A 27595-nucleotide genomic window follows, 5' to 3' on the forward strand; every position below is an offset into this window, starting at 1 on the left:
CGGAGTAAACAGTTTTGTAAAACTCTATTTTCTTTGTCATCATTATTACAGGTCTGATTTATTATTTTTTAAAATAATAAACTCCATCACTGGTTATTTTTTTTTGTCCATGGGTTTGAAGAATGTCTCATCAAGATGCTGAGATTAATTACTTGATTTTGCTTCACTGGTTAAAATGTTTGCAACAAATTTTGATATATATTTAGCTCTTTTCTGTGCTCTCTAAGGAAAGGAATGTTTTCAGAGTCTGCTATACTGATTCTTGCCTGAGAAAGTCATTAAGATGTTTCTGTGGTGACAGGATTTTTATCATCTGTGGACCGATCTCAGAACCGCAACCCAAGACGAGTGTCTTTACTTTAAATCTGAAAAAGTGTTACAGTATAATACAGTAGTATAATTCAGTATAATAGCAGTCACTGTATGTACATTTATGATTAGTTTTCTGAGAGAGATTCCTTTTTTTAATTGAGCATCATGGAATTTTGAAGTCTTTATAGTCTTGGGGTTTATATTTGGAGAAGGTGATGAGTTATCATCATCTCCATAGACAGCACTGTCAGTAAACTTCTCAGACATACAGTTTTGCCTATGAGCATTGTCTGTGATTGTCTCATTGTCTCGCCTAGCTCTCTCTCTCTCTCTCTCTCTCTCTCTCTCTCTCTCTCTCTCTCTCTCTCTCTCTCTCTCTCTCTCTCTCTCTCTCTCTCTCTCTCTCTCTCTCTCTCTCTCTCTTTCAACCTCCGACGTCCTCCTGCTGATTTCAGCAGCCTCTCTCCATAATTATAGCTTTAGTCGCTGAATCGCAGAATTTTTTCTCTGTTTTACTGGACTCGGGATCTGGCTTCACCACTTTGTGTCAGCACTATGGGAGTGTTTACTTTTAGAGGGTGGGACTGACACAAAAGAAAAATTCCCCCCAAAAGGTTACATGTAACTCACTCTCAGCTCACCTACATGCAATCTTTCATGCTCTCTTCACACAGACCTACAAAAAATGTTTTTCCTCCTGCTCATATGTCCGCCACATAAAAGCTGAACTGACCACCGAAACCCATTCAACACTTTATAATAAAACTTCAGACTCACTCAGCATTCAGTATCTGGTTGGTCTGTGACCCAGACACGAAAACACAAGATCTTTGAAGCTGTAGTTCTAAATTTATATTTATCTTCTTTATGTTTCCTGGACTGAAACATTTTGGCTACTACAGTCATCTCTTTTCCCTTTTCCTTTGCCCTCCTGTTGTTTTGGTCTGTTCACAATGAGGCCCAGATGTTGCTTATTGTGCAGAAGGGAAGGAGGGTGATGGGAGAGAGAGAGAGAGAGAGAGAGAGAGAGAGAGAGAGAGAGAGAGAGAGAGAGAGCAGTCCATTAAGTCTCACATGCAAGAGGTTACAGGAAGAAAGAAAAAAGGAGAGAGTAAAGCCAGAGTGTAGCGTAAACCCAAAAGTGTGTCTCTGTATAAGAGAGAGAGAGCATGAGACCCTTGTATTTCTGATGAGAGGTTCTGGCTTTCTTTTTTTTGTTTACTTTAAGACTTGCGATTCCTAGCTTGTTGCCTCAAACTCACCTCCCACCGTGCCTCATACCCTTATACCAAGTGCATGGAGAGGATATGACTCAGCCATGTTATGGTGTCATGGTTTAGGCTAAAAGGTCTGATTCAGCAAAGTGCTTTCTGCCATATGTGTGTGTGAGTGTGTGTGTGTGGCTGTGGGTGTGCAGGAGGGCAGCATTGCCAATCATCACAAGTTAGTTGGACTCTCAATGTTGAGGTTAAAAACTCACACGTAAAACTCTGAGCGCAGGCTGACTGTGTGTTGTGGAGTGAAAAGCTCAGTCTAAGATTGATATTGCCGCTGACAAACGTCAAAACCGAGCAAATACATATAAATAAATAAATAATAACAAATATGTACTGAAATATAGACTCAGACATGCAGCCTCATGTTTACTGTTTATTACTAGTTAAATTACTATTTAAAATCAGTCATGGAGGTAAGATACAAAATCATATTTTTTATTAAAATTAAAACATTTCAATTTATTTGTATTATACTTTTTTATGTATCGTTGTATTTTCAATATATTGAAAACATGTTGTGACACAATATAAAAAATATATCATTCTGGCACATTTTCACAAAATTACAACTAATAATTCAACTGTCCATTTAAGTGTCCACATTTTCTCAGAGTAAGGAAAAAGGTCCACTATAACTTATGCCATTAATATTTATTTGTGCTAGTAGGTAAACATGAAACACACACACACATACACACACACACACACACACACACACAGAGCTTTTAAGCTAACTTTGTGCAACAATTTTCATTACACATTATATTAGAGACAACAACTTCATTTAGTCTTTGAAACATCTACGTGAATTTCAGAGTTTCCATTTTAGAGCAAATCCTCTGGAGTTCCATCTAAAACATATTTCTATAGAAGAGGTTAAACATGAGAAAAATCTGAGATTTTGTACAAAGCAGTTAACATAATTAATATCACACATCCACACATTCCAGATTTTTACTTTTTAGAAAATTTACTTTCTTTGTTTTAACTGAAGATGGCTTTGGACAAGACGAACAGTTTTCCATTCAAGTCTCCATCGGTGAACAGTTGAGAACTTCAACAAGACAGACTTTACCTTATAACTAAATGGAATTTCTAGGTTCTGCATTTTGAAGGAATTTTTCACACTTCACCGTGTTACATAGATAAGGATGGTGTCCTTTTAAGACTGATTCCTCTCAAAGTTTTAGCACTACTCGAGTGGTCCCACCATCTCTCAGGGCAATAGGTCGATATACAGCAAGACTCTTTTCTGTTCTGGCAAAAAGGCTTTAAGTTTTAATTTGATTGTATTCTAAGACTGTAACCTAGTGAACCAATGTTAATGTATTCAATGACAGAAACTTCAGAGTCACTCTGAATAAGGAGTGATATATCCAGAAATATATTTCTGTAAAGCTGTTTTATTTCAAAATTCTACACCTGCTTTACATTTTCAATTTTAAATCAAAGACTGTTGGACCATTTGACCATCATTGTAAGATCCGATTATATATCATGCACTTTCCTGCTTGAACCCTGGCCTTTTTATTACTACATTTATAGATGTAAAAACAAAGCTATGTGTGCTGCCTAACACACACACACACACACACACACACACACACACACACACACACACACACACATTTGTTTTTTAGAGATACTGCAGGAGTATGTGATGTGATACAGAATATCACAGGTTGAAACTGCAAACAGCTGTTTAGGCCTTTTTTTCTGCTCTCCAGCTGTGCGTGTGTGTGTGTGTGTGTTTGTGTGAGGGGAATAAAGAGAGAGAGGCAGTATGAGTGTGGAGACTTTCCGCTTTACACAGATTGAAGATGCCAAACAATTCTGTCCAAGCCTCACCACCGTCTGTACCAGTAAATCCTCCTGTACACGTCACATTACATGCCTCCACTGGAACTATGTGAATGTAAAGAAACTGGGATGTGGAACAATCAACAGTGTAAAAATGTTTATAGGTTTCCATAATGTGTCAGTAATTATTAAACGTCAGTGTGGGAATGTGATGCAAAAAATAAAGGACAGAAAAGTACAGGAAGCTGATGATTTAATCAGTTTAACTTCACCAGAAAACCAAAAAGAAAGTAAATGAACAGATGGTTTGTGTGTGTAGAAAGAGAAAGAGATCCTTAGGGAACGGCAGGAAGGAAAAAGAGAGGAAAAACAGATAGAGAATTATTTGTGGTGAGAGGAGGACTGGTTTTAGTTAAGAGCCTCATAAAAGAGAACAATTTTGCAGCAAGAGGAGAAACAGGAGAGTCAGAGTCAAGGAGAGAAGGCGGGGGAAAAGACGAGCAGGCGGAAAGGAAATAAAATGGCAGAGATTTTTACAAATGTTGTTCAGGGAACTCTCGCTCTTCTTCGTTTTGAAAGAATAGTTCAGCAAAAGAACATAGCTTTGCAAAGTCAGAAAGGCAAAATACATGCATTCTTTCATATACACAAGATCCATGAAACACTCCCCATTCCTCACAAACCACAAGCGGTTTTCTTCTAGTGCTGTTCAGTGCAGGAACATGAGAAAAATACATGAGGCTCAATCTCTCTCTTTCTCTCTTTCTCTCTCTCTCTCTCTCTCTCACACACACACACACACACACACACACACACACACACACACACACACACACACACGCACACACACACACACGCACACACACAGCTGTTTTAACATAATCAGCATTTCTGTTTAAAGCAGATTAAACAGAAAAAAAAAACAAGGAAAAGTCAAAAGAACAATTCACAAAATACTTTTATTTCATTGTTTATTCCCGCAGTACAAAAAAAAATGAAACAAGCAAGAATCACATTCGATTCCATTTACAGTAAATCATCATCATTATAAATATCATTATAATTATTATTGTTAAGACTACATTAATTAAACCTTTTGATGTGGATGTGTGTATTTAAGAAAATACATAGCACCATTATTTTTTTTTCCATAATCAGGTTTATTCCTCTCTGAAAACGTTTGCTCCACCAAAAAAACAAAGAACCATCCAAATGCAATAAATCCAGTGAGGTTTTTTTTTTTTGTCATACAAAGTCATACACATTATTGCAAAAATAACACACAGCAGCTTTGGCCTGTCAACAGGGCTGGTGTTTGTTGTAAGCAGTTTTCTGATCTTCTCCCTAACAATATCTAGAATTCCTCAACCTTACTTTGAATCTTTCGTACAAGAACGTTTCTAACCTGATGTTTTTAACATTAAAATAAATCGGGGAGTCATTTTAATATCAGTCACATTCTGCCTCTGTCCAGCAGGACTTGACATGACTAAAAAAAAAATTAAAAAAAGGACTAAATATGGAGAACAATAATAATAATAACAATAGTTATAATAATAACAAGCGCAATCATTAATAACATTAATAACAATACATGGTAACAAACACTTTATAAAATTCATATCTGGAGATGTACCTGCAAGCTCTTCTCTCTGGGTGTAAATAAAATCCGGCCTCCTTTCAGGACCCGGAGCCACACTTCCTCCCTGAACTCTAACCTTTCACCATAACCCTCTCAAATACAGCAGTCTCAACAGTTGAGATATACTGTATGATTAGAAAACATCTTTCACTAGAGGTTAATATTTTGAATCCAAATACAAGCATATCTGTAGAAAGACAGATGAATTTGGTAATCATCCCGAATCCAGGCAATGAAAGCTACCTGAGAGGTTGAAGGCACTGATTGGGTTATAAGGATAGAAGGGTTTTGGGAGAAATTTAAAAAACAACAACACTGTGGCTAAATTTAAGAGCTAAAATCAAAGGTGAGATGGAAAATTATGAAAGCAGAAACAAAGGCATTAATCATACAGCACTGTGGCTGGAGTCGTTGGATTTGGGAGAGACAGACTACAAGAGAGGAAGAGGGAGGACCAATACAATAAAAAGTGCTTTTACTTTCTTTCAACAAATTCAATCACTATTATTCTTTTTTAAATGAGCTCCCTCTTTTTCTCTGTAACTCTCTCTGTTCTTCATGGGTGTATTCATTATGGCAGAGATGTACAAGTAACTACCAAAACAATATGCATTGTTCCCTTTTCTGTGGCTTTACTTCTTCATCCTTCCTTCCCTCCTTCTCCTTCTTTTCCTCCTTGCTTTTGAAAGTCCTTATCATCTCCATCTGATCCCCCTCCCCACACCCTTTCTCTTAGCCCCTGCTATTGCCCCTACATCCCATTATTCTCGGTTTCCATCCCTTCATCTTTAAACCTTGTCCAGTAGAGAGCGGTGGCAGTAGAGGAGGCGTCGTGGGGTGCCGTAGCGCCGGAAGAACAGCAACGCTCCCAGAACCAATAACACACAGGCCAACAGGAAGAGGGGGATCACAATAATTGCCGCACCTCCGGGAAAACCGCCCGAGTTGTTCACTTCGATGATGATGACATCCTCGTCAGTTCCGTCCGGCTTTGTTGAATCCTCACGCTTGCAGCCCATCCAGTCAGTCAGGACAGACTTGGGGTAGCCAGACTCCACCTTCATCTGCTTATTGTTGAACTTCCAATATTTGTTGGCTTTGTAGAAGTAGGTGTAGGCTGAACAGAGCAAGACCAGAACATTGAGTCAGATTTTCACAGTGTATATCAGAGGGTGTATATCATGGCTACGTACCAGAATATACTAACAATAAAGTTGATATGATTTGCTTCCTCACAAAGGTATTATATGGCAGTAGCATAATCCTTGTGGGTTTATTACTAGATCACACCACCATTGTTATTATAGTTACAACCCAAGATGTCCTGATATACGGATTTAATGCACACCTTTCAACAAAAGAGAAAGAAACTTATTTCCTGTGCTTATGGTTAAGTCTAAACAAGGAAGGAACCACAGTGCTGAATCAGATTTTTTTTGCCTAGTCATATCCTCCCTATGAACTTCACACAATACAGCTGGATACATCTGGAGTGGCACCTGCTCTAAAAACCCCCTACACCCCTCCCACTCCAAACCCGCACTATTTCTCACACACACACACACACACACACACACACACACACACACACACACACACACAAACACACACACAAACACACAAACACACAAACACACACACACACACACACACACACACACACACACACACACACACACACACACACACACACACACACACACACACTTATGTACCTCTATCCTCATTCATAATGGCTCCTTTGATATCATTGGGCACTCCACTCCACATACTGATGGGTTTGGGGTAATCTGCATCCACAGAGCGCGTGTTCTCATTGAAGCGGTAATACCTGACAACAGAAATGAAAAAGAAGGATCAAAAATCTGTGTGACAGATTTAGAAGATGAATCAACATTATGGGCACATGATACCATTCTATAAATAACATCACATTACAATTACTAAGACATTTGACTTATTTTAAGACTCCAGAGACAATGTCAGTTCCTCAATACTCGTACAACACACTCACATGCAACAATAAACTTACTTGCTTCCTCTGAAAAAGTAGGTGTTTCCATTTGGGGTGTATAAGAGAGCAGCATCTATTCTGTCTTTAGGAAGACCTGTGCCCAGCTCCTTAAAGGATTTAGGGTATCCTTGATCCACAGTGGCCTCGCTATACACCCAGTACCTGTCACCTACATGATGAGAGAGACAGAGAGAAATGTATCCACTGATATAAATATGAAGTGAATGTTACAAGACCTGAACTGCAGCTGTACCTTTAAAGAAGACAAATTTCCCATCTGTACGCTCGTAGGCTGAATTGATAGAAGGTGGCAGGCCTTTCCAGAAGTGTCCAATGGGCATGGGGTAATCCTGCAAAGGTTTACCATCATGCATTCGCCAGAACCACTTATCCTGTAGGGAGAGAGAGAAAATATTGAAGCTGACTAATGATTTCTAAATGCACTTTAGTTATACACACAGCATTCAGAGCGACACCTTGAATTGAATAATTGAATTATTGAATATTACGTTAATTCCACACAAACTCTGTTCTTCATGACCTCCAAAATCCATTCAACTGTGTCAGTACTTACTTTAAAGACAAACATCTCTCCCCGTAGGATGGCGATGGTGTCAAACTGGCCTTTGCAGATATCAGGTCCGAAAGAGGGTCGATCAGGTTTACGTGTGGGCCGCGGGGCGGGAGGTTGAGGTACGTCTCCTGACTTAGGACCTGCAATTGGATTATTTAAAATATCTAATTTAGTCGTTTAGAAGGTTTATTCAAAAGAACCACATTTTGATATATTCTCTTTTCAAAATCTGCTTAATTAAGTATTAAACTTACATACAATATCATGGTAGCAAGTTCTGTCTGTGTTAGTTGTACATAATGTTACACTTTTCTTTCTAAATTCAGTGAATTTACATTACATAAGAGTCACTTAGTTAAGATTTACTGGCACTGAGCCAATCTGGTTCAAATATTAAGATGAAAATACAATGATTCCTCCTTGACAGATCAGTAGTGAATACAGAAATAATGCCTTGTTGTTTATTTCTGTTCAGTGGAGATGTGAGTTAAAGTTCACCAGGTCCCTTAAAAAAATGACAAACCGTAAATCTTTTGTATTCCATTTCTGTCATCATCAGGAAGCACAAAATTCTCAGTCTCCATCCACTGGTAGAATGGGGCCATGATTGCAGAAGGATTTCCAGAGTGCTCTAAACCCAACGCATGCCCCAGCTCATGCAGTGCGACCAGGAAAATATCATTCCCTGAAAAGGGGAAAGAAATGAGAAGCAACGATAATGTTGAACATCAGTGACAATTCTGATGAGTTAATCTTTCCTTCGCTGCACCCCCCATGTTTTACCTCCTTGGTCCACATTGCCAGTTGTCCAAGGCTCTGCAGCATCAAAGTGTGTGTCACCTCCAATCCCAGGACCAGGAAAGTAGGCATGGGCCAGGAAGCCTCCCTCATTATCAAATGGTGTGCTATCACCATGGAAGCCATTAGCGAAGAAAAGCATGATGTCAGCGTACTTTTCGGGCCTTTCTCTGATATGGTTGTATGGAATTTCCCGGAACTTCAGTGGTGTGACTGACTCCCAAACCTTGAAGGCCTTCCGGATGGCCTCGTAAGTAGCATACTCTCCAACTTTAGGAGTGAAGTTCTGGATGCTGTTAAATACACCAGTGTATCAATATAAATACAGTTCAGACCTGTTTACACACTGAATCATGCAAATTAATCTCAGAATATTTATATAGGTTTCATTTACTTATTCTTTATGTTCTTGTATGTAATGTGAATGATAATTGCAAATTGTTCGTTATTTTAATGCCTTTTGCTTTAAAGGCTGCATCCCACCTGAAGGTGACCTCTGCCGTATCCCACTTCTGACCGTGAATGACGTAACGTTTCTTCCTCAGGTTGCTCTTCTGCTGAGTGCCAAATGTATCTGGAACCCCACAGCGTGGTCGCTGCATTGCACTGAAAACAGGATCATGCTTTTAAATATCCCATTTGCCTTCTTTAAACTGTAGCCCTATGTGCAAGAAACGTCTGATTTTGGAAATTTTCTCATTTGTTTGTTGATTTGTTTGCTGAGAAACATCCTGTCTGTATCTGATGCTGAGAAGCTAGTTCATGCGTTCATGACCTCTAGACTGGACTATTGTAATGCATTACTAGGTGGTTGTCCTGCATCTTTAATAAATAGGTTACAGTTAGTCCAAAATGCAGCTGCCAGAGTTCTCACTAGGACAAGAAAGTATGACCATATAACCCCAATTTTATCATCTCTACACTGGCTACCTGTTAAGTTTAGAATTGACTACAAACTGCTGCTACTTACGTACAAGGCTCTTAATGGTTTAGCTCCCATGTATCTAACTAGTCTTCTAACACGTTACAATCCTTCATGCTCTCTGAGATCACAAAACTCAGGACTTTTGGTAGTTCCCGGAATATCTAAGTCTACTAAAGGTGGTAGAGCATTTTCTTATTTAGCTCCCAAACTTTGGAATAGTCTTCCTGATAGTGTTCGGGGCGCAGACACACTTTCCCAGTTTAAATGTAGATTAAAAACTCATCTCTTTAGTCAGGCGTACACATAATACATCCCATAATATCATGCACCAGTACATCAGACCAGCACATTTTTATGAACAGCAGATATGTTAATCCCTTTCCACTGCTTCTCTCTTTGTACCTATCCCGAGGCATCCAGACACTGTACCAGCTCCCAACGTCCTCTGTGGGACGAAGCCTTTGGACGTCCAAAGAGCCGAGGCCAACTCTAAGAGTCCTGAGACATCTCCAGTTAGACTCTGTGGTACTCAGGAGATCAGAAGTCCTTGAACCTCACACCAATACAACATTTAACTGACTGTATATTACAATCACACCCCAGTGTCACCCATATGAGGATGGGTTCCCCCTTGGGTCCGGTTCCTCTCGAGGTTTCTTCCTTTACCAATTTAAGGGAGTTTTTCCTTGCCACTGCTGCCTGAGTCACCTCAGACTTGCTCATAGGGGAATAAATACATACACACTGTGAACTATATATATATATATCTAATAATAATCTAGAATTTTTATTCTGTTAATTCTTATTTCTTTTATTATTCGTTAATTCCTTTATCATTAATTATGTTTACCTTCTGCTCTGTTTATGTTCTGTAAAGCTGCTTTGAGACAATGTCTATTGTAAAAAGCGCTATACAAATAAACTTGAATTGAATTGAATTGATTATTTATTATTTACCAGCACATACACCAATAGCCTGTTCTGTGATAGGCTCCTTTTAGACTAATACTCACCTGAGTGTTTCAGGGTCCATGGTTCCGGTGATGGTGAGGCCATAGAACTTCTGCATGGCGGAAATAGCAGAGACGATGGTCTTGGGGGAGCGGATAGCCTGAGCACGCACATCACCAGGAGGGAGGTATCCATACTGCTGTAGCCATACCTGAGAGAGAGAGAGAGAGAGAGAGAGAGATAGATAGAGAGAGAGAGAGAGAGAGAGAGAGAGAGAGAGTAGAGAAAGTGCAGGGACAAAAAAAAAGAGTGAGAAAGAGATGACCTCATATAATTACAGTTATCTAAAATAATTAGGTCAGAACCTGTATTATTCTATCTATAGCTGCTGAACCACTCTTCCGTTTACACCAACATCCTAACCTCATACAATTCCATGAACAAATGTCTGGTAATTGATTCAAATAGCCAGAATTCGTGGTGAAAAAGAAATCATGTAAAAGTTGTGAAAGCTGTGTGTGTCAGCTCATGACTATACATGAACTTAAATAGAATTGTTTTTGTTTTCTTTTGAACATACTGTAGAGGAACCAGTATGTGTAGGAGTGTGTTTCTCGTGTGAGTGTGTGGCCTTCAATGAACTTGTGTAGAATAAAGCCAAGCTGACTTTGCTGCAGAAACAGCATGTGTTAGCAAGAAACGAATTATAAAAATAAACATTCCAGTGAAGGGAAGAGAGAATAAAGGGGATCAAAGAAAAACCTAACAAAATAAAACACATAAAAAATAATTACGGCGTATACGCAGTATAGACTCATTGCACTGAGGCTGCTCTTAGAGCTTCAAAGGATCACATCCTCATAACCATCCATTCTTTTTGTGTGGCGAGAGAAAAGCTAAACAAGTCTCTTAACTCAAATACACAATCCCTTTAATGGCCCATCATACACACATACAACTGTTTTAGGCCACTCAGCCTAACGGAATCCTTAATTCTAGCTGCTTTATCTATACTACGGACTTAAACTGGCATTGAGCAAATGTTTCAGTAAAACTGAGGAGAAACGTGACAAAAATGGCTGCTCTGTTTAAAATCAGTAGCCTGAGAAACACTACACCCTTAACACACAGAGCATTCACTGATTCAGCCTTAAAGGCCGTAAAGACCAAGAATCAGGGTGTGGTCAAATAAATCCCCATAATGTCCTCTTGGGTCATATGTAGGTCAAGCGATGTGGAGACTGCATCCAAAACTTGCTAATGAGCATAAAAGCGTTATTGTTTTTTATTTTTATTTCTATTAGGGTGCTGGAGAAGCTGTAACTGTGGATTAATATGCATAAGTGGAAGCTTCCTTTATAGCTTCAGATGCCATTTGTTACTCTGACCACAAAATCAATCAGAAATATTACAAAGAATTTTTCTCTGTAATCATTCAGACCCCAAACCTCAAAACTGCCACTTTATTTCTTCCTTCTATATTTTGTAAAAGTGTAGGACATGGCATTAAAACCAATGAATAACAGTGATTAGCTTGTTACAACAGCATATATTAGGAATATACAGTTGATTTCTTAACGTTAATGGGTTGGAAGCAGGTAAAATGGGCAAGCATATGTATCAGAGCGACAAGGGACAGATTGTGGTGGCTAGATGACTGGGTCAGAGCTAAACAGCAGACCTTGTGAGCTGTTCCTGGTATGCAGTGGTTAGTACCAAGGAAGGACATCTGGCAGCATCATGGGTGCCCAAGGCTTATTGATGTGTTTGGGGCATGAAGGCTAGATGGCTCAGAGCTGTTTTTGCTAGCACAAGGGGACCTACAGGATATTATATATAAACACAGTGATGGTTGTGTGTAGGGCGTACTTAACACGCTCAGCAAAAGGGTGTCAGGGCGAGGTTCATGGGAGACAGTAATATAATAGGAGACTAGAGATTTCCAAGAGCTTAAGACTGTTTCAATGTCTATGAGCTCAATGTGTAGTCACTCCAAGCGCATAATTAGTTGAAGAGTTAAGCTCAAAAATTGCATATATCCAAATCCTACATACCAGACCTACTGAAGTAATTTTGACCTGTTAGAATGGCTTGCACAATCAGCTTCCAGCTCATAAAGTACCTCATACACAGAATGAAGGATTCACCACATCCTGGCTGTGTTATGTGTCTAGAAATGAACTCATGTTAAAGGATTTAGTAAATGATTGCATTATTCTGTCCCGTAAAACGACGAAAAAAGTCACACTTCTGCTCAAAATCCTCTTTGAAAGACTAAACATCACTGAACACAGAGTGCTGCACTATATTTTAGCCTTAATCTGGGCAGTATGCTTCGTTTTTCTTTCTCTCTCTCTTTCTCTCTTGCTCCATTCCTCCCACTCTCTGACTGCTCCCTGTGTGTTGCTTATATGCTGTGGTCTTTTTTCCCTATGCTGGGAAAAACACCATCCAGCTCAGAGGGATAAAAAGCCTTCCCCCTCCTCCTCCTCCTCTCTCTTCATCTCATTTAGCCAACTACCCCTTGCATGACTTCTCTTTGTCTTCCTTTCCTCTTATTTCTTTGTTCTATATGTACCTTTCATCATTCTTTTTCTCTCCCCTTTCTTATATTCATGTTTTCTCTCTCTCTCTCTCTCTCTCTCTCTCTCTCTCTCTCTCTCTCTCTCTCTCTCTCTCTCTCTCTCTCTCTCTCTCTCTTTCAGTCAGAAGACCTCTCTCACTTCTGACTCACGAGTCCTCATCTCTCCTCTTACTGCTGCCAGCAATCCCAGCATGCACCAGGCCTCTGGAACACCCAGCAGTGAACGTCAAAGGTTCTATTTAGAAGCCTTTCCTTACTCCTCTGACTGGGGAAGAGTCAGCGTGTCGGCTTCTATGACACAGACAGGTAGCCTTTATTAAGTCTCCTGCACCCCAGTCAGTCTGGCGAGTCTTTATTTATGACATAAACATCACTCACATCAGGATATGAGCATTGCTCAGACATGGAGCTTAACTTATTCATACTTAAATGACCACACATCAAGAAAAGAAAAGAAGATTTAAGTTTTGGAGAAATATCTGCAGACTAAGTAGAAAAGCAAGTAAATAAATTCAACCAAGAGAAAAAAAATATAGAAAAATAAATGTATATCATACGATTAAAAACACATTCACCTTTAACTATATTATCTCATAGATAAATTGGACACTAAATTAATTGTCCTATAAATATAAAGATGCCTCCCCATAATGAGGAGCAGATCTGGTTCTAATTGAAGGAGCAAGCTTACAGTAAATGCCACCTCTGACGCTAAACGCAACCATATTTCATGACCTCACCTACAGACACGCCAGGACGGTAAACATATGCCTTCTCTTAAGTTGAAAGCCACCTCCTACTGTGTTATGCCACTCTCTGATTGCTAACTTAATGCATTAAAATGAGCCAAATGAACATTTAAATTACATTTACATTTCACTCACTCTAATCATAATAAAACACACATGTGGAGTCCTAAGAAGTTCTGAGAAGTTTGTTTTCCCCAAAAACAGTCTTGCTGTGTTGCAACATATTGGAATTGTCCGTCTGTATGACATGATATGGAAATGAGCCACAAAAGTGTCTTGTTTAATAGAACAAACTGCTGATGGGGTGCTTTGAGGGAAGAAAACATTGCAGAAAGTGTTTACAGCCTGAAACTAACTTAATGTTGGCGTTTGAATTAATAGAGAGAGAGAGAGAGAGAGAGAGAGAGAGATAGTTGTATTATACATAAAGTATAGTAAACTTGATTTTTAAATTAGAGAGAAAGAAATAGGAGGTGATTAAAAGCAATCGGATGCAAATAAACAAAAACAAAAGCTTTTAAAAGCTACCAGACTACAGAACCTACAACCAAATGAGGAAAAGAGGCTGCTGGGGCAGAAGTTTGCTGAATTTGACTTGGAAGGAGACAGACCGACTCAGTTATTCCCCTCAGACTTCTGCCAGTGGAAAAAACAGGGAATTGTGGTCATCAGCGCCTGAGATTTGATCTCATACAGCCACATGGTGGCTCAAAATCACTGACTTATTTAATGTCATGCTCACCTGATCGCTGGTACAAACCACAGTGACGTGAAAGCGAGTGATGTCTAGGAAACGATGTTAATTTAAGTTCACGCTCTGTACACTCTCCATTCTAAAGCTGGTGGTTACAGATTGCACCCATTAAAAACTGCTTGATTATCATGATTGACAGTCATGACTAACTTTCAGTGTGTTGAATACAGTAGGCTGCAGATTTGAAATGTTTTACCATTTAATAGAACTGACTTGCAGCAGTGTTTGGGTGCTAGACCACATACGCATTTACAGACACATGCAGCCTCTTCACTTGCATTACATCTGCAATACCACTTAGAATAAATAGTAGGGGAATCATCTTTCTGTGTGCTGCAGACTGAGGGGGTGGAGAAAGAAAGAAAGAAAGAAAGAAAGAAAGAAAGAAAGAAAGAAAGAAAGAAAGAAAGATCTAGCCATTTTGTAAGATATATATATCTCTCTTTTTTTTAGATAAATGTTAACAACAACAGTACCAACACCACTGTTGCACTATGGGAGCCTAACAGGTTTATATACTCAGCTATACATGATCAAACATGTGTGATGCTTAATGAGTTATAATGAGAAAGAAAATCAGAGTTGGAGTGTTTTTATTTACAGTCTAGGCAGTAAAAACGAAAGATTGGCTGACATGTCAACATTATACCAGCTTGACTTTTCAAACCACATAATACCATTAAATACCTGGTAGTTATTTTCAACAGAACTGTTTACAGATTGTTGTACTACAGCCAACACCAGTTCAGCACATTCCTTTTATCCTATATACATTTAAATCCAGAAGGGGTGCAGATGTGGTTTTACCATATGGAGCTTAACCTCCACTGTGACCTTTCATTTGGATCACATGACTCCCTCATGACTCCAGGCAGAGAGACTGTTATCGTCTGTGGAAACCTGGAACAGCCTTGTTTCAGCCAACTAGGCTGAATTTTCCACTGCTAGCCTTGGCTGAATATTACAATGTGAAGAATGGAAAGAGGAGGCAGGGTAAAGGGATGCTCAGAGATTTAGATCCTGGTGTGATCCTTCTGATCTGTTGAGTGTTTATTTTAGCTGAATTAATGCTCTGGCTTTCATTTAAGTCATATGTTCCAAAACTTTTACTTACTTGTTTACTGAAATTCTCTCTATCTCTTTCCCCTCTTATTTTCCCCACTGCTCATTTATAACCTCTGTGTTTCTGCCAGACGTTCAACTCTACAGCAGACATTAGCTGGTCGATCACAGGTTGTGTGTAGCTCAAAAAAAAAAAAAAAAAAAAAAGTGTGTATATATATATGTGTATATATATACACACACACACACTTAAATATATAGATAATAAAGTATTTACAATTTAAGTGTAGTTCATTACTCAAAAATAATAAAGTTTAATAAATAAACAATTTTAAGTGTGTGTGTGTGTGTGAGAGAGAGAGAGACAGACAGACAGACAGAGACAGACAGACGGAGAGAGAGAGAGAGAGAGAGAGAGAGAGAGAGAGAGATAGATTATCCTCACCTCAGCTCGAACTTCTTTGTCACAGTTCACACCTACAGCTGTGAGCACCAGACAGAGCAGTGACCAGGTGAGCATCATCCCGAGCTTCCACAAACACTATAATATAACTAACACTCGCACCAGCACCTTGTGCACTCGCCTAAAGCTTACTTTCTTTTTCCGACTTCTGATTTTCCTGAGTCAGATAACTCCAAAACTTGGGACTAAAAGTTTTGTAACTCGTCCTCGTTTGTCCAAAAGCCCTGTAAAATGCCTCAAGGCTGGAAAAGAAATAAAATATGCAAGCACTTAAAAGCTTGTGTTCAAAAACACGTTCAGGAAAAGCACAGTATCAAGAGTGAAGATCTGCGAAAACATGTTGATCTGAAGTCTAAAGGTGATAGTGTCTCATCTTGTCTGCATTTCTCCCTTTTGTCCCCTCATCGCTCGCTCTTGTGTATGAGGAGCTGCAGACGTGGTCCTATGTAATGACTTACTGATCCGATTCTTTCCAGAGTGAATCATTTGGACATTTGACTCACTGTTGAAAACCACATCAGCTCAACTGAACAGGCTGCTCTGTACAACTGTATGAAGTTCATACTCATTCATGTATACTGAGCAAAGAACTTTTTATGTCTACATAACAGGATGTGCCACGTCTTCATGACATTTTATTTTATCTTATTTGTATTGGCTCTGAAAATAGTTCACTCTTTTATTTTGATCACATGTTTGTGTTTATTCGAGTTCAATGTAAATCAAATAATGTCTTGTGACCTATATGGCAAAAGGACTCAAGTCATACACATATGGCAAGGGAATTGATGTGATAAATGTACAGTATCCTGAGCCCAGTATTAAACCTGGGACCTGGAGTTGTGCTGCAGCAATACACCACTCTGTCAACTCAGCTTCCAATTTATTTATTTATTTATTTATTTATTTATTTATTTATTTATTTGTTTGTTTGTTTGTTTGTTTGTTTGTTTGCTATTTTTTTAATTGTTGGCCATTACCGACATGGATCTTTTGAATGACATTGATGTAGAAGGTCACTGAAACACACCTACATTTTAGGACATTTCAAGACATATTTATCAACTTTGACAAAAATTAATTGAACAATATCCTTGCTAACAATCTGAGATTAGCTGTATGTATACATAAAGCTACAGGATATATAAGATTTTCAAAATTTTCTGTATCAAATGTTGCTTAAAAATAATCTTAGGGAGGATAATAAAAAGTTTAGTTTTTGACTGCCTTTTAACATTTTGTCAGTAACTTTGTAATAACACTGTGTATCCAACAGAAGGACCTTTTTTTTTTACATCCTGTATCATTTATTACTGAATGTCCTGATAACACTGTGTTGGCCGGTAGGGCAAGGCACAGAATCACAGCCTGTTTTGATCACAGCCTTCTTGCTTAAGAATCGATTCTTTTGATTCAAATTGAGTGAATCGTTTGAGAGTCGCCCGGGGAATCGTGTGCTTCTTTGTTGTGCGGGATTAAGGATGTCTAACACTCCCCTTAGGGCAATATTCATAACCTTTTTTTTTTTTTTTTTTAAAGAATCTGACAGTTTCTGAACAAAAGTTTCTGAACAAAAGCAGTGGTACTTTATTAAAGTCGTAAAGAGCAATGTTAGGTTAAATAATATTATTTTTGGAATTCATATCATTTTATTTGTTAGTATATAGTTTATGGGGAGGCAGAAACTGCTACTATAATAGGTTTATGATAACATTTTGTATGCTGTTTATTCACTATCAAAGTGTAGACTGTTTACGTTGGAATCATTTTCTACTGAGCTGGACGCTATAGTGGAAGTGATAAAGGTCGGTGTCGCCCTCTGCTGGCGAAAAGTTCGAAGTGACGTAAATCACGTAAATTCCTTACGCCTTTGGACTGTGGCCAAGTACTTTACGTGATTTACGTCACTGTCGTTGGCGTGGGCGGATGTCGCGGAGCAACACGGAAGTGGCGGTGAGCGAATGTCAACAACAACAACAAAAAGGACGAATTAAAGGTACGATAACGGTGTTGTCGTACCGGACAGTGTATATAAACCTCTCTAAATAACACTGACTATAACACACGATGGTGTGTTTTAAAAACACACCATCGCGTAGAACAGGCAGCTGTCGGTTAGCATTAGCATGTTTGCTAACAAAGTCGATAGAGTTGTGATATAAACAGCTGTTCCGGCTTGTCAGGTCGAAAACGGTACTTTTATACCAGCATTAGTGAAGGTCAGAATGTTTATCCGCCGTACTGTGATCGTTTTAGACGGTGTTTTAATGCTTGTTAAACTACTTCCGGTTTTTTTCACTGTTAAGGTTAATATTTGCGTCATTGTTAATATAACGTTAACATGAGGTCATTGGCAGGAAATGAAGGAAACCGACAGGTTTGTGTTTATGTGACGTTTCTACTGTCTTTATGGGTCTGGTTTCTGTTTCTGAGGGACTTCATGTTTATCGTTTCCAGATAAAATCATCTTCCCACACGAAGCTACTTGTCTCAGAGATCCTGCACATCTACTGACATGAAGTTTTTACACCATGGAGAGTGATTTATTTTTTATTGTTCGGTAATTAAAACACTCAGATTTCAGTGGGAAGAGAGAGAGAGAATCAACATGGATGTCCATTACGGCCTGTGGATTTTTAGCCTTTTGCTTTTAACAGGTAAGGATTCGTTTTCTTTTCCCTTTAAACACAGTGTTGATTGTATTGTATTAGCTGTAGTAGGTCCATTAGTCAGGTCGAGTCAAGAGTCAAGAAGCTTTTATTGTCATTTCAACCATATATAGCTGTTGCAATAAACAGTGAAATGAGACAACGTTTCTCCAGGATTGTGGTGCTACATAAAACAAAGACAGGGCTAAGGACTTAGTAAGTTATTCCTAGCCACATAAAGTGCATCTGTGCAACCTGGGCAAAAAATGCAGGATAAGAGAAACTAGACAGTGCAGGACAGAAAGACAGTGCAGGACAAAAAGTACAAGACAATACACAAAAGACAATAAACAGAAACAGCACAGACCAGTGTAAATACTGTATATTCAAACTATATTACGTGTGCAGAAATACTGGAATGAACACAGTATTATAGCAGCAGTTACCTGTGATATTGTAAAGGATTGTGCACAACAGTAAACGACTGAATTGTGAGACAGCATGTGCAAAGAGAAAAAATACAGTGTGGAAAACAGCATGTAAACAGTTTGATGGATGTATATTGGAAGTGTGTGTATATGGTGTAGGTCTGTGCAGTCCATACAGCTGATGTGCATGTGTATGTTGTGTTCAGAACAGTTCAGTTCAGTTATTAAGGTTATGTAGTGGTGCTCAAACACACACACAGATTCAGGAAGGGAATGCTAAACAATAGCTCCACCCTTAAACACATTAAATATATCTATTTAGAAGAATATGTGGTGTGTTTAGTATTCTGATGTTTAGTAAATTAGTCATTCTGTATTTTTGTTATTCTTCATGGAGTTTCTTTGTGTGTATTTTTTTTGACATCACATGGGGACTTTGTTAGTGGTTACAATTGTGTTTAACATGAGAAAAAAAGCAGAAAACTCAAACATAAGTGATAACAGTGCTGTTAACTCGCACACTTTCTTCATTTTCCAGCAGTGTTTGATGTCAGGAGTAGTGGGACAGCAAATGTTGGACACAAAGTTTCATAACACAATGCACCCCTATGCAGTAGTTGTAGTTTAAATTAGATAACAATCTACATGACAAGCGCACTGGCATTGACCGTGGTATCGCATGATATTTGATGCTTTGGAAATGTTTTGATTGTTTGGAATGAGAATGGAGATTATGAGATGGATTAAAAGATTAAAGTTCTGCTGCTCAGGTGTATTAGAGCAGTGTTGCTCCAGGACCAGGCATCAGAACCAGTGCAGTAGTTAAAGAATTTGTTAAAGATATGAAGAAAGCTGTACTTGTCACAACCTGTCACACACTCATAACCACAGATAGAGTTATTCTTCCATTTTATTTCTTATGAGATTTTATTCCCACATCTGTAGTCATCGTTTATAAACATTAATCTCAAGGACCTATTTGAATTTTTAATGAAAATCTCTTAGTTGATTTTGTTTTTGTCTTTTTCCAGTCCATTGCAGTCTGGAGCTGGCCTCCAGTTCAGGTGAGGAAAAAGATTTCATTGCTGAAAATCAGTTCATTCAGACATGATGTACGGTTCCTGATTTGGTTAGGAGTGTTCTGTTAAGGCAGCTAACTCATAGTGTTTTATGTGTTTTATACTCCAGTGTATGTTTATGGTAGGATCATGAAGATAAGCATAGAGTTCTGACAGTAAATAAACATGACTTGGACTTCCTCCTTCCTGTTATGACAATAAATAAATCAGTATTTGTGATCTTGTACTTATATGCATTATTTTATAGGCTGATTTCTATCTCATACAGTACAGATGTGTAGTTTTTAATTTTGTAGTGTAGGACAGATGTGAAATGAATGCTTTTGATGCTCTATTTCAAACCTACTATCATTATGTTTTTTTTGTAGCACAATGTTTCAAATCATCCAAAATACTGCAGGCGAGACAAGGAGAAATTCGTGGTTCCAATCGTCACAGCGCTCCCGGGGCTGTGAACTGCAGCTGGGTAATCACTTCCCAAGTGGGAGAGCGTGTGGTTCTCAGGTACAGTGAGAAACAGACATTTCATATTCAGAATATTCAATGTCTTTACATGGGCAATAACTTTTAAAAGGTGATTTTCTAAAACTCTTGCAACCTCACAAAAAGGAAGAGAAAGAGTAGCTAATGGTAACGTTCAGTTTGTGAACCAATAAGTCAGTGTTTACACCTGATCCTGTCATTTGTTTGGATATCAGGATTGTGTGCAGTCGGATGTCACATGTCAAAGCAAGCAAAAAGAATAAGTTAAAATAGATTTAAGTCAGAAGTAGATTTAAATCATTTCATGGAAACCTGAGCTTTTTATTTCTTCAAATGTTACAGTAAATAATGTAAATACTTTTGTCTCTACAAGTTGCATTTGAGAATCTGAATACATTGTTGTGATGCTTGTGACCGCTGATACTGGTAGTTTCTTTAAAGGGGAAAAGAGAAACAAAACCTGATGTTGCTTTTCAGGAGTATTAAAAACTAATTTCTGTGTATTAAAGCACGTGTGTATCATTTATTCATTCATCTTCATCAACTGCTTTATCCCGCATGTTCCTGGAACACAATCATGTTCCTGGAACACAATCATCCTACTAATATTTTAAGTATTTTTAAATTTCTTGTGATTTGTAAATATGTTTGAAGCCCCAAATCCTCATTCTTCTCTTTGTCTTCTCTTTGTTTTTTTTAAGTTTCTCTGAGTTTTCCATTAGATGTGGCTGGAGTTGGCTAAGCTTGACCACCGTTACAGGCCGTCCTGTGTCGCTCTGTGGATACCAGCTGCCTAAGCCAATGGAGTTCAGAGGGGGAAACATTACAGTGACGCACCACTTTGTCCCGCACTTCTCAGTTTCAGGATTCCATCTGTCATACATTAAAGGTTGTGTATATATCCCATGGCAACTTGTAGTATTATTCCACCCAACATGCATTAGAATGGCATTATAAACATATCATTGTGTTTCTCTGTCCAGACACCGGTCCGTGTTACCCTGGTGAGTTTGAGTGTTACAGTGAGCGCTGTCTTCCCATGTCCTGGCACTGTAACGGCCAGGTGGAGTGCCTCGGGGAAGGTGACGAGCTCGGCTCGGACGAGGAGGACTGTGACCCTGTCAAACCAAAACCTCGCCTGGGCAATGAACCCTCACCATTCCCATCTGAAATCCCAGCAAGCACAGCTAGTAACTCTGAGACGGAACATCTGTCTGATCTTCTGTCTCCAGCCCAGGGTGGGCCTTGTGGGGGGTATCTGCAGGCTTTCTATGGCTCTTTTGTGCCCCCTGTGCTGACGGGTGTAGCAATGGAGTGTGTGTGGTCAGTGGACCCACAGGACTCCCGGCCTCTCAAGCTGGAGCTGCAACAGCTGGCACTTGGCTCTGGAGACAGCCTCATCATCACAGACCAACCTGCCGGGCGTGGAAGTGTCATTACAACTGTGAGTACATGTATAAGCTGCATGCTGTTCAATACAAAGCACTAAAATCAGTCAGTAATTATTATTGTAGGGCGAGTACTCTGGATGCACTTTATTGTGACTTGTTTTTGGCATTAAATACACCACTAAGAAGTCCCTGTTGGTTGGCCTGGTGGTGGTAAGTTGCTCTGGTATCCATCCTGTTCATGTCGGGTTGAAAGAAATGTCTGGTGGTGCAGAAGTAGATCAGTACATGATGTGCACCCTGAATGTAAGGTGCCCTGTAGGCAGTAATATAGTGCCCTATTCCAGGAAATATAGTTTGTCTTTTAAATTCAGACAACACCGTTACCAGTACAAGGTGTCTAAAAAGTCTGGACACAATGTATATGTAGCGCAAATATGTCAGTCTGCAGAAGCTGAGGAAAAATTGCTTGGTTACTTGGTAGCTGTTGTTCCATGGGGATACCAGTGCTGGGAAATGTAATATTTTTATTTATTTGTGGTGTTGATTTTTTTTAGTGTTTTTTTGTGTTTGTTTTTTTTTAGTGACAGAACAACTTTTTTTCTCTCTGTTTTTATTACAGGTCACATATATATACAATTACAAAACAGTGGAGGTGGAGTCTCCTACTGGTCTGCTGTCAGTAATATATCATGTACAGGAGGCGTCTGAGGGACGGGGCTTCAATGCCACATACCGCATCGCTGACTACTGTCTGCCCTGGGAAGGTCTTTGTAAGGGATCAGAGGGAGGCTGCTACACACCGAAGCAGCGTTGTGATGGTCACTGGGATTGTGCAGAGACAGGCCTGGATGAGGATGGCTGCGGCGGATGCTCGGCTGGCTACTTCCCGTGCGGGACACTGCCACAGCCGAGGGCGGGGCATCTCAGCCGGCCTACCTGTTATTCCATCAAAGAGCGGTGTAACTACCAGCTGAACTGCGCTGATGGGAGTGACGAGAGAGAGTGCAAAGTGTGTCAGCCTGGAACGTTCCACTGTGACAGTGACAGGTGTGTATGTGTGTGTGTAAATAACTACATGTTCAGGTTCTTTGACCTGTTTAGACTTCATCTTTTTATTACCAGAGGATTTGAGTATTAACGCATTCTCACGCTAGTATAAAAATGTTACGGTCTAAGAATACCCGTCCTCTGAAACCTTGTTAAAAACTAATTCGTTCAAACGAGTCTTCCTAACACACTATTCGTGAATAAGTCTTGCATCCATTCTTTTAGAACCAGACATGACCAAGCTGTACAAGGTGTTGTACAGGCCATACTAGATTGTCCCATGAGCATTTATTAAATGATGAGGATACACCAAATTGTTAAAATTGTGAGAACAATTATAGAACAATTTTTTTTTGATCTACCCAAATTTTAATGTCAAAATCAAAAGTATATTTAAATCTAAATTAAAATTTTATGAATTTTGTATGTACAAAAACATCAATTATTATATTGTATTTGTTATATTGTATGATATTACATTGCCTAATTTGTTTGAAAATCTAACCCATATTTGCCATGAAATAGTGAAAATATTATGTGAAAATAATCTAAAAAACACCAACAAACTCCTACTTTTCTGCACTACGCTACTATGACCAAATTCAATTCATTTCAATTGAAGTTTATTTCTGTTCTCTTTTTACAATTGACATTGTCTCAAAACAGCTTTATGGAACATAAACACAGAACAAAAGGTTATTATAAAGAATAATATAAAGATTAATAGAATGCAAAATTCAAGATTAATATTAGATAGATTTAAATGTGTTTGTATTTATCACCAATGGACAAGCCAAATTGATCTTTGACACACAGCAGCATTTATTACACCATCACTATGCACACCGTTAAATCAGTTTTAAATCGTCTTGACTGACAAGGAAATAAAAACAACACACAAAATAGTATTTTTTTTAATGCAGCATAGAACAAAGCTAGAAGCAGGTGGTGTAATGAACTATTTTTATTGGATTCAATGGGATTTTGTTCTGGCTCATCAGAGATGCATTTGTTTTGAAGTATAAGTGCTTGTGGGTAAAGTGTTAACATTCCTGAAACAACTGGGTGTAAATGGGGTTTATTTTGAATGCGGTGCATGAACTGGTTCATTAACAATTCATGACTATTTGTATGTTGGCTGATTTGAGTATAACATCCTGTTATGCATCGTGATTCAGTAGAAGCTTGTTTATGTATGAGTCTAATATTCCAACCCTGCGGTGCAGGTGTGTGTTTGAGAGCTGGCGATGTGACGGACAGGTTGATTGTAAGGACGGCACTGATGAACTAAACTGCACTGTGACGTTGCCTCGAAAAGTCATCACCGCGGCGACTGTGGGCAGCCTGGTGTGCGGTCTGCTGCTGGTTATTGCAATGGGCTGCACATGCAAACTGTACTCGCTTCGCACACGAGAATACAGGTGAACCCCACGTTCAAGTACTTTCATATTCATCGATTTTCCTTAGTTTTTTCACTCTGTATTCAATGGTTAAAGTGTTAGTCGGAGATAGAAAATGCCTAATCAATATAACTTGCTCATTGTAACATTTGTCTCTGTATCATTGTGCTTTTCCGCTTTAGCCTGTTTGCCCCAATCAGCCGCCAAGAGGCGGAGTTTATCCAGCAACAAGCCCCGCCCTCCTACGGTCAGCTGATTGCTCAGGGGATTATTCCTCCTGTAGAGGATTTCCCTACAGAGAACCCCAATGAGGTACGCATTAAAGTCAAAGAAAAAAAACCCCACATGCATTCTTTCGAGTAAATAGCATTATTTATATGTTCTTTGTGGCTTCTGGTTGTTTTTTGTTTTGTTTATATCATTCTTTTTGTTTTTCTTCACTCAGCCCACCTCCCTTTCTCTGAGAGGACTGCTTCAGCTTATCAGACAGGACAACATCTCCCCGCGGCGAAGACGCAGGCCACGGTTTGTCCGCAGAGCGGTTCGCCGCTTGCGGAGATGGGGCCTGATTTCCAGACCAACCTCTAGATCTACCCAGACCACAAGCTCCACCACTCAACAGACAGAAGTTGCTCCTACAGACCAGGAGCCCAGACAGTCCGGCCCTCCAGGCTCCTCTGTGCCCAGGGAAAATGCTGACCAGCCTTTGCCACAAAAAGTGGGGTTATCCCAGCAAACAGAGCAAGAACAACAGACAGACACACAACCTTCTCTTTCCTCGCCTCCTCCTCCTCCTACAACACTTCCCACAACTACACATTCCCTTCAGCCAGCTGATGCTCCACAAATACGCCACAGCCTCCCTGTCACTGCTGCACCCAGCAGCCCCTCCCTGGCCTCTCTCTTCCATTCTCTGGGGCTAAGTATTTCTCGTTTCAGATCTTCGTCTTCCTCCCCTACTGCACTTCCTCTCTCAGCTTCTCCGTCTTTCTCCTCTTCCTCAGAAGACGAAGTGCTACTGATCCCTCTTTCTGATGACACGACCTCTGAGGATGATGTGCCCATGCTGACTTGAATCGAACCGCACTCCCTTTCACTTTTAATGTTTTTTCTTTTTTTCTTTTCACTTTTCTTCCTGTTTTTCACCTCTAAATTATGATCTCAGCATGTAAGTGGCATCATGTTTGCAGTCTGTTCTGGCAAGGTGCCTTATTTCACATGAATAGGGTCATTCTCCTGTATCCAGTATTGGACAAATGTGTCAAAGACTTTAATCTTTGTGCTTGTTAGTTGTGCACTTACTCAGAGATTGTGTGTGATAGCAGACAATCTTCCTTGACCTCTCTTTAATGAGCGTGTTTACATGTACAACACAACATCATCTTGTTTCAGCACATTCAAGTGTTCGAGGAACAGCACGTTACGGTATCTGAAATTAGATTATAGAGGACAGTTATGCCTGGATTGTAGCCTATTTGACTGTGTTCATGTTGTTCGGAGCATGTATGCCATTAAGCGGACACCTTTTGTTTTTTAACATTTGCGCATGCATAAAAAGAACTTGAATAAGGAAATAAATTGGGCCTCGGTCGACTAAAAGTGGAGACTGCACATGAACAGACATTATATGAACTTGTTCTTGTCAAATGCTTGTTATTGGAACTAATAGTTTCACATCTTATAGCCAGGCATCTAAATACTGGTAAATCTTGACATTTGCAGGCCCACTGCTATTTTTTTACAGATTATCAAATGACTTAAGGTTATTTTGTACATGTAAACACACACATTGAAACTGTCCTGTGTCTCAAGAAAATATACAGCACCATGATACACATGTCCAGACTTTCATCTTATAGTTTATTTTTTCACAATTAGTTAACGTGTGTGTGTGTGTGTGTGTGTGTGTGTGTGTGTGTGTGTGTGTGTCTAAGAGAGAGAGCGCGAGAGAGATACTGCTATACACATGGCTGTGTGTATTCTTTAGAAGTGCCTTTGATAGAGCTTCCTATAGATCACTAGACACTATGTGACTCTATGTACTTGCACATGAAGGCCAAACTCACACATGTAAAAGTTAACACCTCAGTTTAAATCGTAATTTACCCAGGCCATGATCAAGATATTGCATGGCAAGAACATGTGTGTGTGTTTGTGTGAATGTAGTCATTCAGTTGAGACAATCTTTGTGCCTGAGGCAGTTATTCGCACCACCGTTCTGAATTTCTTCACATTACTTTTAATGACACTTAAAACATTTCCTTCTATTTCTTCTTCTAATTTCAGCTTTTGGCTCAATAAGCAGTGAAAGAAACACGAGTGCCATAAATAGAATCTTGTTTTGCACTTACTCTAATGAATCTTTCCCTCTCTTTTTGCCATGTCGATATTGTTTTTATTACTGAATGTATTGAAGCGGCTAGCTGTGTAACATGTTTCTCGCCAGTGGTGATTGCAATAGAAATTTGTGGTTTGGAATAAAAAAAAAAAAAATTTAAATGCTTTTCGTAGGATGTGTTTCACTGTATATATGCTGAAAGATCTAGAAAAACCACAATGAATAAATCATTTGCACTTTTATGGGTGTGTTGTCATTATTACAGGTTTTAGTGAATTTAGTTTTTATTGTGCTTTTGAACTTTTTCCTGACACGATTGGAGGACATTCAGTTAAGAAAGCACTGAGAGGTCAGTACTACTGAAACTAGTGAAGAGGTGTTATACAGTGTTGTTGACACATCAAAGCCTCTATTGTCTTTCAGATTTCCATTTCTCACACCTTGGTTCAGAACAGTAGTCATCCAGGCAATGTATACTACATTAAAGAGAGAGGAAACAAGAGGAAGAACACATACAGTAGTGGAGTTTCCAGTGATTTTAAGCCAGAACATCTGACACAGGTTAGCTCCAGGCCATTTAAAGGCTTTTAGGCTCTATCTGAGTCTGTCAACTAATAAGGAAGCATCAGAGTTAAGAGTGATGCTCACTGCATTTGGTTTATGGGAAAGAAAAGCACAGGTAAGCTCCAGCTCTACAATTCAAGGTAAATGTAAATCATAATGTTCAAACCGTTGTATTTACATGGACGTTTTTTCCTGTCCGGTGTCACCCAAATGAGGAAGGGTTCCCTTCTGAGTCGAGTTTCTCTCATGGTTTCTTCTTCATATCATCTGAGGAAGTTTTCTTTTTCTCACTTGCTTATTAGGGATAGATGT

General features: G+C 39.2%; 2 protein-coding genes across 4 annotated transcripts; one reads left to right on the top strand and one right to left on the bottom strand.

Annotated features, from left to right (window-relative positions):
* Positions 1-4329: 4329 nt before the first annotated feature.
* On the bottom strand, positions 4330-16339 carry mmp14a (matrix metallopeptidase 14a (membrane-inserted)). 2 transcript variants are annotated; one of them, XM_027178369.2, is made up of 10 exons: positions 15888-16339; positions 10356-10504; positions 8901-9023; positions 8403-8710; positions 8143-8304; positions 7620-7759; positions 7299-7437; positions 7064-7214; positions 6747-6862; positions 4330-6148 (listed from the first exon to the last, which is right to left on the bottom strand). In XM_027178369.2, exons 1-10 carry the CDS (start codon positions 15963-15965, stop codon positions 5820-5822), a joined length of 1695 nt encoding a protein of 564 aa, XP_027034170.1. In that variant the 5' UTR covers positions 15966-16339; the 3' UTR covers positions 4330-5819. The 2 variants fall into 2 exon arrangements, with proteins under 2 accessions (XP_027034170.1, XP_047672005.1); XM_047816049.1 differs by lacking the exons at positions 10356-10504; positions 15888-16339 and adding an exon at positions 9745-9940.
* A 1404-nt stretch (positions 16340-17743) lies between these two features.
* Positions 17744-26961, top strand: lrp10 (low density lipoprotein receptor-related protein 10). Of its 2 annotated transcripts, none has more exons than XM_027178342.2 (10): positions 17744-17901; positions 18363-18562; positions 20013-20045; positions 20429-20564; positions 21245-21432; positions 21527-21987; positions 22554-22981; positions 24208-24402; positions 24564-24693; positions 24827-26961. In XM_027178342.2, the coding sequence occupies exons 2-10, from the start codon at positions 18514-18516 to the stop codon at positions 25454-25456; spliced, it is 2250 nt and encodes a 749-aa protein (XP_027034143.2). In that variant the 5' UTR covers positions 17744-17901; positions 18363-18513; the 3' UTR covers positions 25457-26961. The 2 variants fall into 2 exon arrangements, with proteins under 2 accessions (XP_027034143.2, XP_027034144.2); XM_027178343.2 differs by lacking the exon at positions 17744-17901 and adding an exon at positions 18140-18282.
* Positions 26962-27595: the final 634 nt, after the last annotated feature.

The sequence above is a fragment of the Tachysurus fulvidraco genome, chromosome 1 (assembly GCF_022655615.1).
Source record: "Tachysurus fulvidraco isolate hzauxx_2018 chromosome 1, HZAU_PFXX_2.0, whole genome shotgun sequence".
NCBI lineage: Eukaryota > Metazoa > Chordata > Actinopteri > Siluriformes > Bagridae > Tachysurus > Tachysurus fulvidraco.